The 14,531-nt window shown below is 43.9% G+C and overlaps 1 protein-coding gene across 1 annotated transcript in view; it reads left to right on the forward strand.

The window, feature by feature from the left end:
* SMYD3 (SET and MYND domain containing 3) overlaps positions 1-2,100 on the forward strand; it is a 373,059-nt gene extending 370,959 nt beyond the window's left edge. The window contains exon 12 of the mRNA XM_021390817.1: positions 1,089-2,100. Coding sequence (XP_021246492.1) covers positions 1,089-1,190 — 102 coding nt within the window. The 3' untranslated portion in view covers positions 1,191-2,100. The remainder of the gene's footprint in view (positions 1-1,088) is intronic.

Below are 14,531 nucleotides of genomic sequence, written 5' to 3' on the forward strand. Positions count from 1 at the left end.
ATCATTTTCTCCCTGAAGGAGACAGAACAAAAAAGACTGGGTACATTTATCTGCCGTACTGAAAACAGAAATGAAACGGAAAAGAACTGTTGCAGATGAGAGAGAAGTCAGCCACAGTAGTGTTATCTCAAGGTTAGGTATGATACTAAGGAATTTTGTCTTATTACAGTAATGAGACATATCCTCGTGGACATCTCTAACTGTGCATCAGGGTGCTCAGGACCATCACTACTTGCCAGGCTTTTGTCCTGGGCTGAATTATGAAGGTCAGCTGCCTTGGGACTATGCCCTGGGATCCAGGATTTCTGATTTTATTTCACTTTTCTCGGGCATTTCTAATGCTGAAGAAAGAATTTCCATTTCTGTTCTGTTTAACAGAGTGTTTTACCATTTAGTAGTAGGGCATTGTGGTCGCTCAGAATCTGACTCTGTGAAGCTCTTTGCACACTGATTTGTTTTGACTGCTATTTCAACTTGTTCTTTCAACATTTTGCTGCCTACCTCTTCTTCTAAAAAAGTAGCTAAATGGAAGCAAAAATACGTGATGACAGAATTTCCATATGCTTGCCCATCTCTAGAAGTTTGAAGCAGAATTTCATTCATTCCTCCAAAGAATCTTTTTTGTTTGAAGCTATGCATTGTTTCTCCATTTATAGTCAGAGCACTTAATTCTATTTGTTAAGCATTAATCCATTTCTATTCATAGGACTTCGTGGCTACTAAATATCATCTAAATATCAGAATCATCTTTGAAATAATGTATCAAAACCTTGGGAGCCAAAGGTGATCAATCTTAAAATTACCTTCATGCCTCAGTGCAAAAGCACCTTCCTCTGCTGTGCTAAACATCCTCTGTGCAAAATACATTAGCGGACTTTGAAGTTTTAACATCTAAGAATAATGTGTCAGTACTTCCTCCTCTGTCAGAGACAAATTGTTATAGGTTTTGAGATACTTCAAGATACTTGCCATGCACTAAAGCCCCCACCTTGAGAGCTGGCACTTACATCCGTGCCTCACTGCAGTTACCAACCCCTGTACATGGTCTGCACAATGTCTAACAAATCCCTTTCTGTTCTCTTCTCCAGGCCTATGATATTATGAAGGTGACCCATGGGACGGATCACAGCCTGATGCAAGCCTTGATGGACTTAAAGGAACAATGTGAGGCCATCATGAAAGTACACTGAATAAAATCTCCAGTCTGGAAAACAAGACATTCAAGGGGAAAGGATATGGAATTCTTTTTGTTACATTAGGAAGCTTCTCAGTGATTTTGGTATCTTTTCATCAGGTCCTACTTTCTTTATAAAAACGTTTAGTGTTTATTAGTTTTTCTCTATGATCCTTCTGGATTGAGTTAATGTTTGGAGGAATACGTGTTTTCAGAAATTTTTTTAACTTCTACAAGTCAAAATGGTAGTGAGTAAGTCTTAGTATTTGATCTTAAGACATGCTGATAAAACTACGAACTTATACATAAAGCAAGGAAAAAATTAATTTGCTTTTATTTAATAACCAGAACCTCCAATCCAAATACCACCGAATATAGGAAGAATTGAGACTCAAATTGGAATCTCAATGATACATGACGCAATTTGCTGCTGAGCTTCTCTCACGTGCTTGTAGGTATTGATTTCTCTATCTTTCCAGCAACCTCTGAATGATCAGAAAATCTGTCCTTACATCTTATGCTTGTTGACTAGGACACAGTTATAATGTTTTTTTTTTCTACCAAACACCTAATTTAGATGATAACACTTGATTATCCTTTTACAACATGATTTAATTGATAATGAATACTGGAAAAGGCATACCATCTTAATTTGTAACAAAATGATATAATTTCATTGAGATCAGCAGCCAGTTCTCAGTGCCAGTTTATGCCAGTACTTGAAGATATAGTCGCAAAAATAAGTAGAGAAATCATATTTTTCTCTTTGACTTCCCATTAGATGTGGTTTCCAAAAGCCCAATCCAGTGCTCTTTAAAAGATTCACAATTTTCTAAATTGTATCTTGAATTTTTAGCAGTGAGTTTATATTTGCAGTATGTGTCTTGATTTGAGAAACCATTCAATAAACCATTTGGATGACATAGCTTCTGGGGTAACTAGGCTGTGAAAGCATCCTTGTATCACTATGAAGTTCCTTTAAGGCTGAAGCCAAACCTTTTGTTATTGCACAGAAGTACTGCTTGCCTTTGAACCTCCAGCATCTACATGCTCAGTCAAGTACCTAAACAGAAGTGAGGTGTCAGATTTGCTTCCAAATAGCAGACAGGTGCACTGAGCATGAGCCCAGGAAGATGATGGTGTGGTTTGTAGACCTTTCTGAGCCTTACGAGTTTGGCTGTACTGTGCCCACGTCCCCCCAAATAGTACTTCAAATTCCAGAGTATAGAGTGGTGACTTAACCCTGTAGCACTACACTAAGTAGGCTTTTCTTCTCAACCAGGGAAGTGCTCACCCTGGTCACTGCAGCCAGGTGTGGTCACCTCTTTCCCTGCCAGAACAGGCAGTGGGCTGGAGACTGGGGCTTGGTTATGTGAGCAATCCAGCATACCGGACCAGGCTTGGAGCGACCTGATCTAGCTGTGGATGTCCCTGTTTATTGCAGGGCAGTTGGAATAGATGACCTTTAAGGGTCCCTTCCAATTCGAAAGATTCTGTGATTCTACGATAGTGCTTAACTGTACTTCTAAAAAAAATTCACTTCCATGTTTCTGTCAGGCCAACTATATGTTCTTTTCCCTCTTTTCCACGTCTCCTTTCTTCTCCCCCTCATCAAGCACACCATGACCTTGTGTTGAAGCTCTAAGACCTACAGACATCTGTTGAACCAGGAGATCAGCCCTGGGGAAGAGGAGCGTTTCTTGGAAAGCACGTGTGCTCCGTTTCCCCACACTCATTCACAGGAGTGTTGTTGTTAGCAGAGCTGCTGACTTCCACTTTTAATGCAGAAACAAATGTTAACAAAAGCCAAATATTTATGAGGAACGTTGAAACCTAGATAATTTAAGGCCCCTGAAAGTATCGCTCCAGGTGTGTCACTCCTCTCTAACAATTTATTGCTGCTACTCCAGCCATGACTGTTATTTCATTAATCTGTAGTTGTTATAAAGTCAGGCTTTCTTCACACCAGTAACTTGACACCATTAATTATTATGAGACGTGAACACATTTTAAAAGAAAATGAACACTCTGGGCATAATTTACAGCCCCAGCACAAGAATGCCAACACTGAGGAAGATATCTCTTTTCAAGGCATTTGAATTTGTTCCAGCGTATGGAGTGTTCACTTGCCCGGCAGTAATATGCAAGCAATAACCTATGAAATGCAGTGCATTTCTGGAGTACGTAGCATGGCTTGAGGCCAGAGGCCGAGTTGTATCAGCTACTCAAGAAGTGCAATAATCCTCACAGAAATTCACTGCTTGGTTGGATCCTCTTGCTATTATGGAAAGGAAATTGTCTGGGAGAGAGGTCAGACCTTTGCATTTATTGGGATTTCTGACAAAGCTACGGCATCATTGATGGACAGTCAGGAAATGTGAGAGGTGCTCGGTCTTTAAGCGCTATTTTGTGGTTTTAAAGGGACACATTATATTTGAAAATATGTCTTTGCGTAAAGATGATACCTATGTTATCTTATGATTCTATATCTAATACTAAGACTTGCAAATGAAAAGAACTTCAGAGTGTGAGCTAAAATTATACATTGGTTTATACAGCAGGAGGTACCCGCCAGCTTTCGTGGATGCAGACGTATCTGTATATATGAATTGGAGCAGTGCTTTTTGGTACAGGACACCACAACCATGCAAGTACAGCAGCGGGGAAAGACAGGTACTAGGAGAGGGTCAGATTTACCTGGCATTGGATGAGAAAGGCTACAGAGGATCCTGAAGGTATGTGTACTACCATGCGTAGAGCTGTAGGGGACTGATGTCCAGACAGCATTGCCCAAGCAATGCAGGCAGCTCGGTTGGCCTTAGGCTGGTCCTTGGCTGAGGATTTTGGATCAGGGTCCTGAGAGCACTGCCTTGTTGCCTGCCTTGCTTCTCTGGGCTGCTCTGTAGAGATTCCTTAGTGCAGGGGTGTAATAATGCTTCATGTTCATTACTGTTGATACAAAACTTTCATTTCTTTCAGCTTGGCCAAGGAAAGAATCAAATCTTCTGATTGTTTTCAGTTGGTTATTGAGTGGTTTCACTTGGAGCCTCACATGTCCCAGCACTGCCACCAGGGCTGCTGGTGCTGTGGGGAGATTGTTGCTGCCAGGTTTTCTCTCACATTATTCCCCCTCCAGCCTGTCTTCTGCAGAGAAGGCTGGGCCATGACTGCAGGAAGATTTTGAAAGTGCAGTATAAAGCAAGTGTGCCAGGGATGAAGGCACATTGGCTAAACAAGCAGTCATCAAGGTTGTTAACTCAGTCTCAAATTAGTTGAAGTTATCTTTATACAGACATCATATTATGGCCCTCAAAAAATATCTGAGAAATTTTTCAGGTGAAATCAGTTTGCTAAGATAAAGATGCTAAAGTCAGAATGAGGCCAAATGCAACATTATCAATAACGCTGGCAGGCTTGCTGCTTGCTTCCAGCAGGTCAGGTCAGAGACTTTTCCAGCACCTTTGGAAAGTAATGGTAATTTGGTTTTGCCTCAAGGTTCAGAAATACGTTTTCAGTTACTTTTGATTTGTCACTTTCCCTTAAACAAGTCTAGGAGCAACAATGTTAGATTGCCCTTAAAGGAATTGCACTACATTGTATTGTGTGTTTGGAAGAAAAGCAGTGCCAACAGCACAGAAAAGACAGAAGAAATGATACAGTTCTCCTGAGAATAATCAATAGCAGTGAAACAAAGCCTTCTGTCAAAAATGAAATCAGTTCCCTAAACTATGCTCTTTAAGCATGGTGCAGTTCTTTGTATCTATACCCCTTAAGGTGTGCTAATGATGTTAGAAGTAAAAAAAAATCTCTGGGTCCTTAGCAAACCGAATTTGCCATGCATACCAGAGGTGGTAGAAAGGAAAGAAACTAGTGAGAAACACTCAGGGAGCTGTGACCTCCTCGAGTCTGTCGCCCTGTGCGCAGTCTGTTGTGTGCAGGTTGACGCCAGCAAAACTCTCCCACTACTCAGCCACTTCTGTCCTTCTAGCTGCAACCCATTTCTCTGCTGCTTCTGTTTTTTAAGCTAGCTTTTCTTATACTTTTTTTTTTTTTTTTTTTTTTTTTACGTAGCATATTTATGAAACACAGAGGCTGTTTCTCTGCATGGTATATTCCATTTTCTGACCACTGCAAGACTTAATGAGCAGAGTTCTGGTTGTGCCAATTATGAGGATTTTTTTTCCTGATTCAGAATTAAATCTCCCGTAAGGTAAGGAGAAAGAAGGTCTTATAGTTATGGAGGTGGAGCTCTGGCTTGGCTTCTCTGCTGTGCCAGGAACTGTGCATGACCTTGGGCAGATCACCTGGGGTCAGACCAACACTGGCGTGCACAGGTTCATCGTTAGGCTTTATTATTGCTGATCCTTGGGAAATTTCTGCTCTTTTTTTTTGTTGTTGTTAAGAAACAGAATTACCAAAAACTGAAAAAGGAATGATCTGTAACATTCTCCATATTTTTATCTCACTACTTTCCTACCGGTAAGGGCTTAAGAATCTACATGCCTTCCTTTAGTGCATTATTTGTAGGACAGCTGGAGGGCAATTTGCAGAAAAGATGTAGCTCTCAAAATATCTCCAGATACTTTCCAGAGAAGACTGAGAATGCTGAGAAAACAGAAAGCTGAGAAAAATGAGGCTCATGGTTAAGTGCATCAATGTGGCCACGGTCACACAATGCCACAACAGCAAAAAGTTGAGAGAGAGCAATGCAAAAACATCCCAAATGCTTTTGGGCATTTCAGACCAAAGCCAAGTTAGAGAGCCTCTTTTCTCTTTCCCATTGGCCTTTTTACTTCTGATTTTACAAGGTTAATCATGCTGAAAATACATTTGAGATGAATGCTTTGCAAAACGGTCCCTACAAGAACAACTGAGTGTATTTTTCTTGCCCCAAGCATGATGAATATGCACGTTACCTGAAAATCTGCAGTCTTCTGTTCCTCAGCCCTGTCATTCAGCACAGTGATTTCTGTTTTTCCCCAATAATAGTGATGTGTAAACCATACCTATGTGACCCCCATTAGTATTTCATGGGGTAAGTTCAACATTTTTATTTGCTCTGTGCTTGTGATCAACATGGACAATCAATTCTAATTCCATCATTCTTTAGACTTTTTGTAGGTTTTAATAAGGACCTTAGAGATTCCCACCCCCTCCAAAAAGAATAACTCAGGCACAGTAATTAGGCTTCATACAGTCACTGCTCGCACAGAGGAACCTAACAAGTTCTTTATTGTTCCCAGGAGACCAATTAACCTTCTTTTAAATATATCTCTATATAGCTACAGACACACGCACGCAGAGGAACACACATATACACAAGCTTTTCAGTAGTCTCGGACGCTGCTGCTCCTTGTTAACCAAATTCTGATGGGGCTCCCAGCAAGAAGGCAAGGCTGAAGCAACCTGCTCAAGTCCTTTTAACTCCAAAGATGCCTACACCTGAAGAAAAGCACGGTATCTCCTGCTTCTGGAGGAGGAGGATAACCACATGGCTTCATTGCTTAAATTTCTCTTCCATCTCCCGAGCTTGGACAGGTGGCACATAGTGGTCTCCTTCATTTGCAGCTAAGGAGCCTGCTTCCCATCTGTGTTTCAGCTAAGGGCTGATAAGAATTTAGAGAAGAGCAATGTTTTCTGCCTCCGCCCCTTCAATTCAGTAGTTCTGATTCCCTGTCCCCAGAGGCTGTGAATAGGAAGGTGGCAGTTTTATATAGCTCTTAGAGGAAAGCTGCTCTTTAAATCACAGGTGATTCCTCTTGACAATTCCACTTGACTTTCAGAGCAGAAGCCAGGAGACAGTTATGGAGAAGGGTGTCTGATGAGAAAATTAGCAGAGCTCCACTCTTCCCCTCCCCCAGCGTCTTTGCTCTGCTCTTTTCTATGCTTGCCTGTTGACATTTAGTGAAGCTGTTTCTAATGAAGCCATTACAGTGCTGCCTTCCTGCTGTAGGAGGGGCCAGGTGTGGTGCTGAAGTGATGGAATAGGCTGAGGTCTGGCCTGTTCCTGCTTGGTGTTGCCCCTTGCCCTACTGCAGATACCCTAGTAGTGTGTGCAAAGCACTTGCTGAGCTATAAAGCTGCCAGGTAGAGGATGGAGCGGCTTCTGTGGTCATCACACTGCATGAGGATGAATCAGCCTCTGTGTCCCTAGAGGATGCTGTGATGCTGAGAGGCAGCTGGCAGCCTGGGAGCTGGGTTCGTGGAGACGTCGGGGACTGTATGAAGGTGAGTGATCATGGACCACTGGGATTTGCCTTCTGTTTCTCCTTAGTAATCCAGTTTCTCTCACTTGGTTCCCTACCCAGTCTCTTTTTCAAAATCGCTTCCAGCTCTGGGAAAAATTCTTGTACCCAGCTTAAACCCTACACAGAACTGTGATCAAGGTGCTCATTACTGTGGGATGATGCTCCTCATCACACTAACAGGAACGCTGACTGAAGGTGATTCTCTATTACAGACTGGGAATGATAATTTCTCAACATCTGTAGTGGAAGGCACCAGTAAATACTGGTATTTTAAAAGGTCAATATTATGCGGGTATGCAAATAATTATTTTCCATTGCCAAGTGTTTTCAGTGGAGACTGTGACATAACTCATAAAAAATCTGATTCTGTATTTTCTGCAAGTAGGTCTGTCCTGATTGCAGGCCTTATTTTTTTTTTTGTCTATTTGTTATGGCAACCTGTAGTGCCACAAGAAAATGTGTGGATTGGGGAAGGTACACTAAACTGTCAATAGAAAGCATCTGCAAATCTAAAAGACCCAAGGAATGCTGATTCTAGGTCTGGGATAGGGCTGCCTTGCTTAATGGCTGGCAGATGAAAGATGGACCTAACCTTGAATGTCTCTAGGGATGGGGCATCCACCACCTCTCTGGGCGACTTGTTCCAGTGCCTCAGTACTCTTATTGTAAAAAAGAGTCTTCCTTATATCCAATCTAAATCTCCCCTGCTTTAGTTTGAAACCATTTCCCTTGACCTGTCACAGCAGACCCTGCTAAAGAGTCTGTCCCCTTCCTTCTCGTAGCCCCCTTTAGGTACTGAAAGGCTGCTATCAGGTCTCCCCAGAGCCTTCTCTTTTCCAGCCCCAACTCTCTCAGCCTGTCCTTGTAGGGGAAGTGTTCCTTCTCATGGATCATTTTTGTGGCTCTCCTCTGGATGCGCTCCAACAAGTCCACATCTCTCTTTTACTGAGGACTTCACATCTGGACATAGTACTCCAGGAGAGGTCTCACCAGTGCAGAGCAGAGGGGCAGGATCACCTCCCTCGTCCTGCTGGCCACGCTGCTTTGGATGCAGCCCAGGATACGGTTGGCTTTCTGGGCTGCGAGGGCACATTGCTGGCTCATGTCCAGCTTCCCATCCACCAGTACACCCAAGTCCTTTTTGCAGGGCTGTGCTCCATCCTTACATCCCCCAGCTTGTGCTGATAGCAGGAGTTGCCACGACCCAGGAGCAAGACCTTGCACTTGGATTTGTTGAACCGCATGAGGTTCACCTGTGCCCACTGCTAGGCCTGCCTAGGTCTGTCTAAATGGCATCCTGTCCCTCAGGTGTGTCAACTGCACCACACAGCTTGGTGTCATCCAAAAACTTGCTGAGGGTGCCCTCAATCCCACTGTCCATGTCATTAATGAAGATGTTAAAGAGCACCGGTCCCAGTACTGATCCCTGAGGCACACCACTTGTCACTGTTCTCCATCTGGACACTGAACCATTGATCACCACTCTCTGGGTATTATCTCACAACCAGTTCCTCGTCTATCGAACAGTCCATGCATCAAATCCATATCTTTCCAATTTGGAGAGAAGGATGTATGGGGGTCTGTGTCAAAGGCCTTACTGAAGTCCAGATAGATGGCATCAGTGTCTCTTCCCTTGTCCACTGACACAGTTACACCATCAAACTTGTCCTACATGTTAGAAAAAGGCTCTTTGCCGACAAGCTCCTTACTGATGTTTACACGGCTGCAGAAGGCAGCGTAGGCATAGTCCTCTGCTACAGTCCTCTGGCCCACAGCTCAGACAAACCTTTAGCTGAGCAGCTATCTCAGTTCATACCGCAGCCAGATAAGCCAAAGAGGGCAAAGGAAGGGATTTTGTTCCTCCTGCCTGATGTGGTGCCTTCAGCTAACACATTTCCTTACTTTTGGTAATGCAGCAACGTGCCAAAGACAACTTTAGAACATGCTGCATTTCTCACAGTCCAGAGGAAAGGTGCCCCTAGCCTTTCATATCATGCAGTAGCCAATGTTTTGGGAGCAGCCCAGAGCTTCCCACCTCTGAGTCTGTGAAAAACCAGTGCCTTGCTCACTGCACACTGCCTGACATGCGAACAATGACTGGGGCCATAACCCCAGTAACCATTTTTGAGATGACATGGAAATGTTTTGCTTGCTGCTCTGTTCTTGGCAAGTGTAGGACAACAAGTCAGGCAGAAGAAGGCCACAGCAACCACACTGGCTTTGCACCACAGCCGTTCCTCCGTGCCCATGGCTCTGCAGTGCCACCTGCCATTAGGTTTGAATTCCATGTGCCATCTGCAGCTCCTCTGGAAAACCTCAAGCACCCTGCCAAACTGAAGTGGTGGAAACCCCAAATTGCCTCAGGCCTGCAGATGATTCCAGGCACAGATTTGTTGGCAGGGGAAGGAGGTGGAAAGTGATGCTAGTTCTTCCTCAGAAGTCAGTCTCTGTGTGCTGCTAGGCACTATAAACACATTCAAAGCAGCCATCTTTAGTCCCCCCCACTGGAGCACCAGCTTGGGACCAGAAGGGATCCACAGCCTCACCCTGGCCCTGGAAGAGGTACTTCCATCGCTGTGCTCAGATGTCTGAATTTTCTTGTAGCAGAAGCTCATGCAGGAGGTAACCCTCAGCAGCTGCGCCAGCTCCTCAGCAACCTGTATGGCCTCACATCTGAGTAAAACCAGGATGTGGCAAGGTACATGATTTCTTAGAAAAATCGATTTGCAGCATGCCCACCTGAAATGCTTTGGTTATTTTGGGTTAAGTTACATTGGTGTGCTCTTAAAAAAAAAGCCCCAAGGCATCCCCTGCCATGCCCAGGAAAGAATTTCTGGGGTCATGGAGGCAATTTGAAGCTCAAAGGTTTACAAGCCCAGAGAGATAAGGCAGTGCGATGGCCTCTGCAATTTATGGTGAGAGCTTATGGAGAGATCAACATGGCTTAGTGACTGGGTCAATCTTACACAAAGTTCCTGTTTGAGGAGGGAAAAAGATAAATCAATGAATCTTCATAGCTAGTTTTGACATTGCTTTTAGATGATGGAGGGTTGGTTTGTTTGTTTTCCCCCTACTCGTAGCCCCAGTGGATTTTCTACTCTCAGTGTGATGAGATGAATCCCAAAACGAGATGGCGTCCCCACTGCAGGCCCCTGGCAGCGCAGTGCCATGGGGTGTCTGAGGCTTTTTGCATAGACTGCTATGCATTGACTGGAACAGGCTGCCCTGAGAGTTGTTGTTTCCCCCTTCCCTGGAGACATTCAAGGTTGGGTTGGACCAGGCTCTGAGCAACCTGATGTAGCTGTAGGTGTCCCTGTTCATTGCAGGGGAGTTGGACTAGATGGCCTTTTAAATTGCCTTCCAACTCAAATGATTCTTTGGTGTCTATGCTGTATGTCACATGGGAAACCTGCCTCTTGGACTAGTATGTGTTGCAAAGATGTGGAAAAAAAGTTGGAAAGCAAACTAGTAACAACACGTACAAGCAAGGTAGGAATTGTTCAGAATGGCACTAAATAAATATTTCATAGAATGAGTCAGTCCTAGAATAGTTGTTGCCCTGCTGTAGTATGTTAATGCCCTATGTTACTCTAGCACTAACTGCAGTGCTAGGAGAGATTTGAGGTGAGAAGCCCTCTTGCTAGGCTGGGTTTTTATTTGGTAGGCATATAGTGTTTATTCCCACTCTGCACATCGCTTTATGCCACTACAATGCTAATTGTCACGTAAATAGACTAGAACTGGTGCTTCCATTGTTTCAGCCTTGTCAGCAGAAAGAATAGAGTCCGATAGCTGCAAAGCCTGCAGTGCAGGCTTAGATGCTTTCCAGAGCTTTTCTGTGGATTTCGTAGCAACTTAATGGCTTTATATATAACCTTCAGAAATGTTCTCCAAGCCTCTGGAAGCTCCTGGCAGGCAGGAGTCCAAGCTATAGCCCCCTGGGGCAGCACGAGTCACTAACTGCAGGGTGAGAAGATGAACTGTTGTTTTTCAGTTATTTGCCTAATTGCGATGCCTTCCATTGTCCTTGGAAATTAGGAGAGAATGATGTTTACAGTGTTTTGCTTGGCTCCTGAGGTGAAACTTGCTGGGCACTGTGGAGTTGCCATCACATATGGTTTAGGAGCAGGCAGTTTGCTCTTTAATAAAAACAAGGCTGTGAATCTTCTGCAGCTGTTCCCACTCTCCATAGTTGTATCCCTGGGCACCCAGTGAAGAGATGGAAATGAGCAGGCTTTCAGAGTGACTTAGTGCTCTTGTTTCAAGCAAACACTGGGGCAGCTAGCAGAGCAGCGTGCTGGGTGGCACAGAGCTGCTGAAGGCACCAGTGTGGAGGAGCACAGTCATGAGCAGCCTGGCTTCTGCACTCGTGCTTGCATTCTCTGCCTTACTGTAACTGCAATAAGGAATTCATCTTTTGACAAACGAAATATAGAGAAATGTCACTTTTCTCCCCATTACCCCATTACCCTGGTTTCCAATCATTCAAAGAATGAAGGGGGGCAGGGATGAGACAAGGACGTTTCCTGGACCCTTTAAAAAGCATCACAAAGGTCTTCCATATTTGGAGGTGTGAGATTTGCTCTCCACAGCAAACTCAGGAGTCCTGTACACCACACCCATGCGTCTGGCTGTACTTGGGCAGCCAGGAGATAGAAATGGGAATAGGGATGTGTGCCAAATGCACACAGCTGTATACTTTTGGTTGCCAGTTGGCTGGCATGGAATCTGCAATCTAATGCAAAGTATGGATGCCAAACCCATGCAATAAGGTTCCATGAAAGAGACACACGTAAACACGCATAAAGATGAATGCAGATCTTTTCCCTTGACAAGTGTCCATTGGGGACTGACTATTTTCAGCCATTTAGGGCTATATCCATGTCACCATTTGCCAGAGCTGTTCCTGAAGGGAAAGTAGATAGGACCCCCAAGCTACCTACACGCTTTTATGGGTTTTGGTCTTTGGGCACTGTAGAGCATTTGCGTTGTCATGCCCAGCATAGTGTTGCTTGGTTAAATAGCAGATGTCAGCCTCCAAAACTGCCAGATTGGCAACTGTCATGAATACTAACAGATACCATAAAACATGAAATCCACTCACAGATGGTCTTGTTCTAGAGAAGATAAACATTAATTTTGTGTTCATACAAGAACCAGTGAGATGAATTTTCTTCCCTCCCTTCTCAGTGGCTTAAAGGCAGTCAGTGCTGCCAACCAAAATGAGGTGAGATCTCAGGGCCCTGGTGTCTTATGGGCCACTGTGAGAGAGAAACCAGCTTTAGCCACTGGTTCTCCTCACCCTGGTTTTTCAGGAGCGAGGAATTTTGCTCGGGATCACCATCAGGAGACAGCCCTGTCAAGTTTCCTTGCTAAACCCTCTTCTGCTTTTATCTTCAGACTGGCAAGTTGCTGGCTTTGAAGACAAGGTAAGACTTGGTCGTGGCTAAGACATTAGTTTACAAGAGGTACCAACCATTTCAGCCATGGCTCATTAGGGACCACGTTTTGTCAGGTATGTGCCCCTGCTCTTGTTCCATGTCGCAAACCTTTCCTGGCAGTCTTGCTTCAGACCAGAGCTGTGTAGCATCAAGCTCTCTAAGGCTTCAGAATTGGCCAGCAATTAATTGATTTTGTTTTCAGCTTGTATAGAGATCACCATCAGTTCTCTTAGACAAAGTCTAGGACTTGCGCTAACCCATTTTTCTCTGGTTTTGTCACTGTAAGGCATGCTGGGCTCTTTAATACTGATGTGGCTGCATGATAACAGCAATGAAGATAAATTACCTCAAAAATAGGCAATAAGCCTTTTAGCTCTTTAGAGCAAATCAAAGCTACTCTGAACAGCCCACAGATGAAAGAGTGGCTGTTTATCTTCATTTACAGCTACTGTGGAGACGCACCAGCATGTAAATTCATTGGCCCAGGGGCAACAGCTGAAGTTCTGCTGGAGTCATGGGTTTGCCACTAGGAGAGGAGAAACCCCCTCCTCTCCTCTGCCAACCCATGTCATTACATGCCAGGCATTGCTTCTGTGGCCATCTTGAGATTTTTAGTTAAGAAGAGGTGGTCACTGTAGGTGATGGCATCCCCTGCCACTGAGTCTGCCATCTCTGTCACTGAGCTGATATAGTAACAACACAAAAGAAAGGGTTATTTAAATGCACACAAATGTCAACCAAAGCCTTAGACTCCTGGAGTGCTAACTTGTCCTTCCTAGCATAGGGCACATGAGGGAATCATCTGTCAGCATTTGATAAATCTTAAAGGAGATCTTAAGATGCTTCCTTTTTCTTCTCCCTACAAGAAGTAAGAGTTGTTTTCTTCCAATGTGAAGAGCAGAGTTTCCTCATTGGAACTCGCCCAATGGTAAACGGGCATTTAAGGTTTGCTCAGAGAGCTAATTCACATCTTGTAAATGGGGCACTCCTGATTATCAATAGGGAATGCCATATACAAGACAAACAGAAATTGCAGATACTGTAATGGAAGCTCAGAGGTGGGCTGAACCTGCCACCATTGCCTCTCTGAGGGAGTAACACATCTGGAGTAACGAACACAAACTCTTTTTATTACATTCACCTTGTATAATATACCTGCATGGTGGCCAAGGGAAATCTGACACAGATGTGAGAGATGATAAATAATTATAAACACATTTTTTTTTACCATTTGTTTGGTCTCAATCTTGTTTCCTTGCTCACAGATACTGTTTGAGCAATGCCTGATAATATGAGGAGGCACATATCCACAGCCACCTAATATACAAAGATAACCGGTTCAGGCCTGCTGACTGTGTTTTCTTTCTGTTTCCAGACAGCAGCAGGGGAGAAGTTAATGGTGCTATGCTTGGTTGCAGTGTTTCTGTCATTGCTATCAAACTCTGCAGTTCCTTATTGTTATTTTCTGGCAAATCTGCTTCTCAGGAATACTTGCTTGGTAGAACCCCTTCGGGTATTTCAGTTTCAAGTTTGATCTAATTCACTCTCACTAACAGGACATCACCTTGTGTTAGGTCAAAAGCACCTTCTCTGCCATTTCATAAATGTTCTTATCCAAAGCAAAATAGAAAGGGGAGGCAGATATATCGGTAAGATAAAAGGCAGATA

This window comes from Numida meleagris, chromosome 3 (assembly GCF_002078875.1).
Source record: "Numida meleagris isolate 19003 breed g44 Domestic line chromosome 3, NumMel1.0, whole genome shotgun sequence".
Taxonomy (NCBI): domain Eukaryota; kingdom Metazoa; phylum Chordata; class Aves; order Galliformes; family Numididae; genus Numida; species Numida meleagris.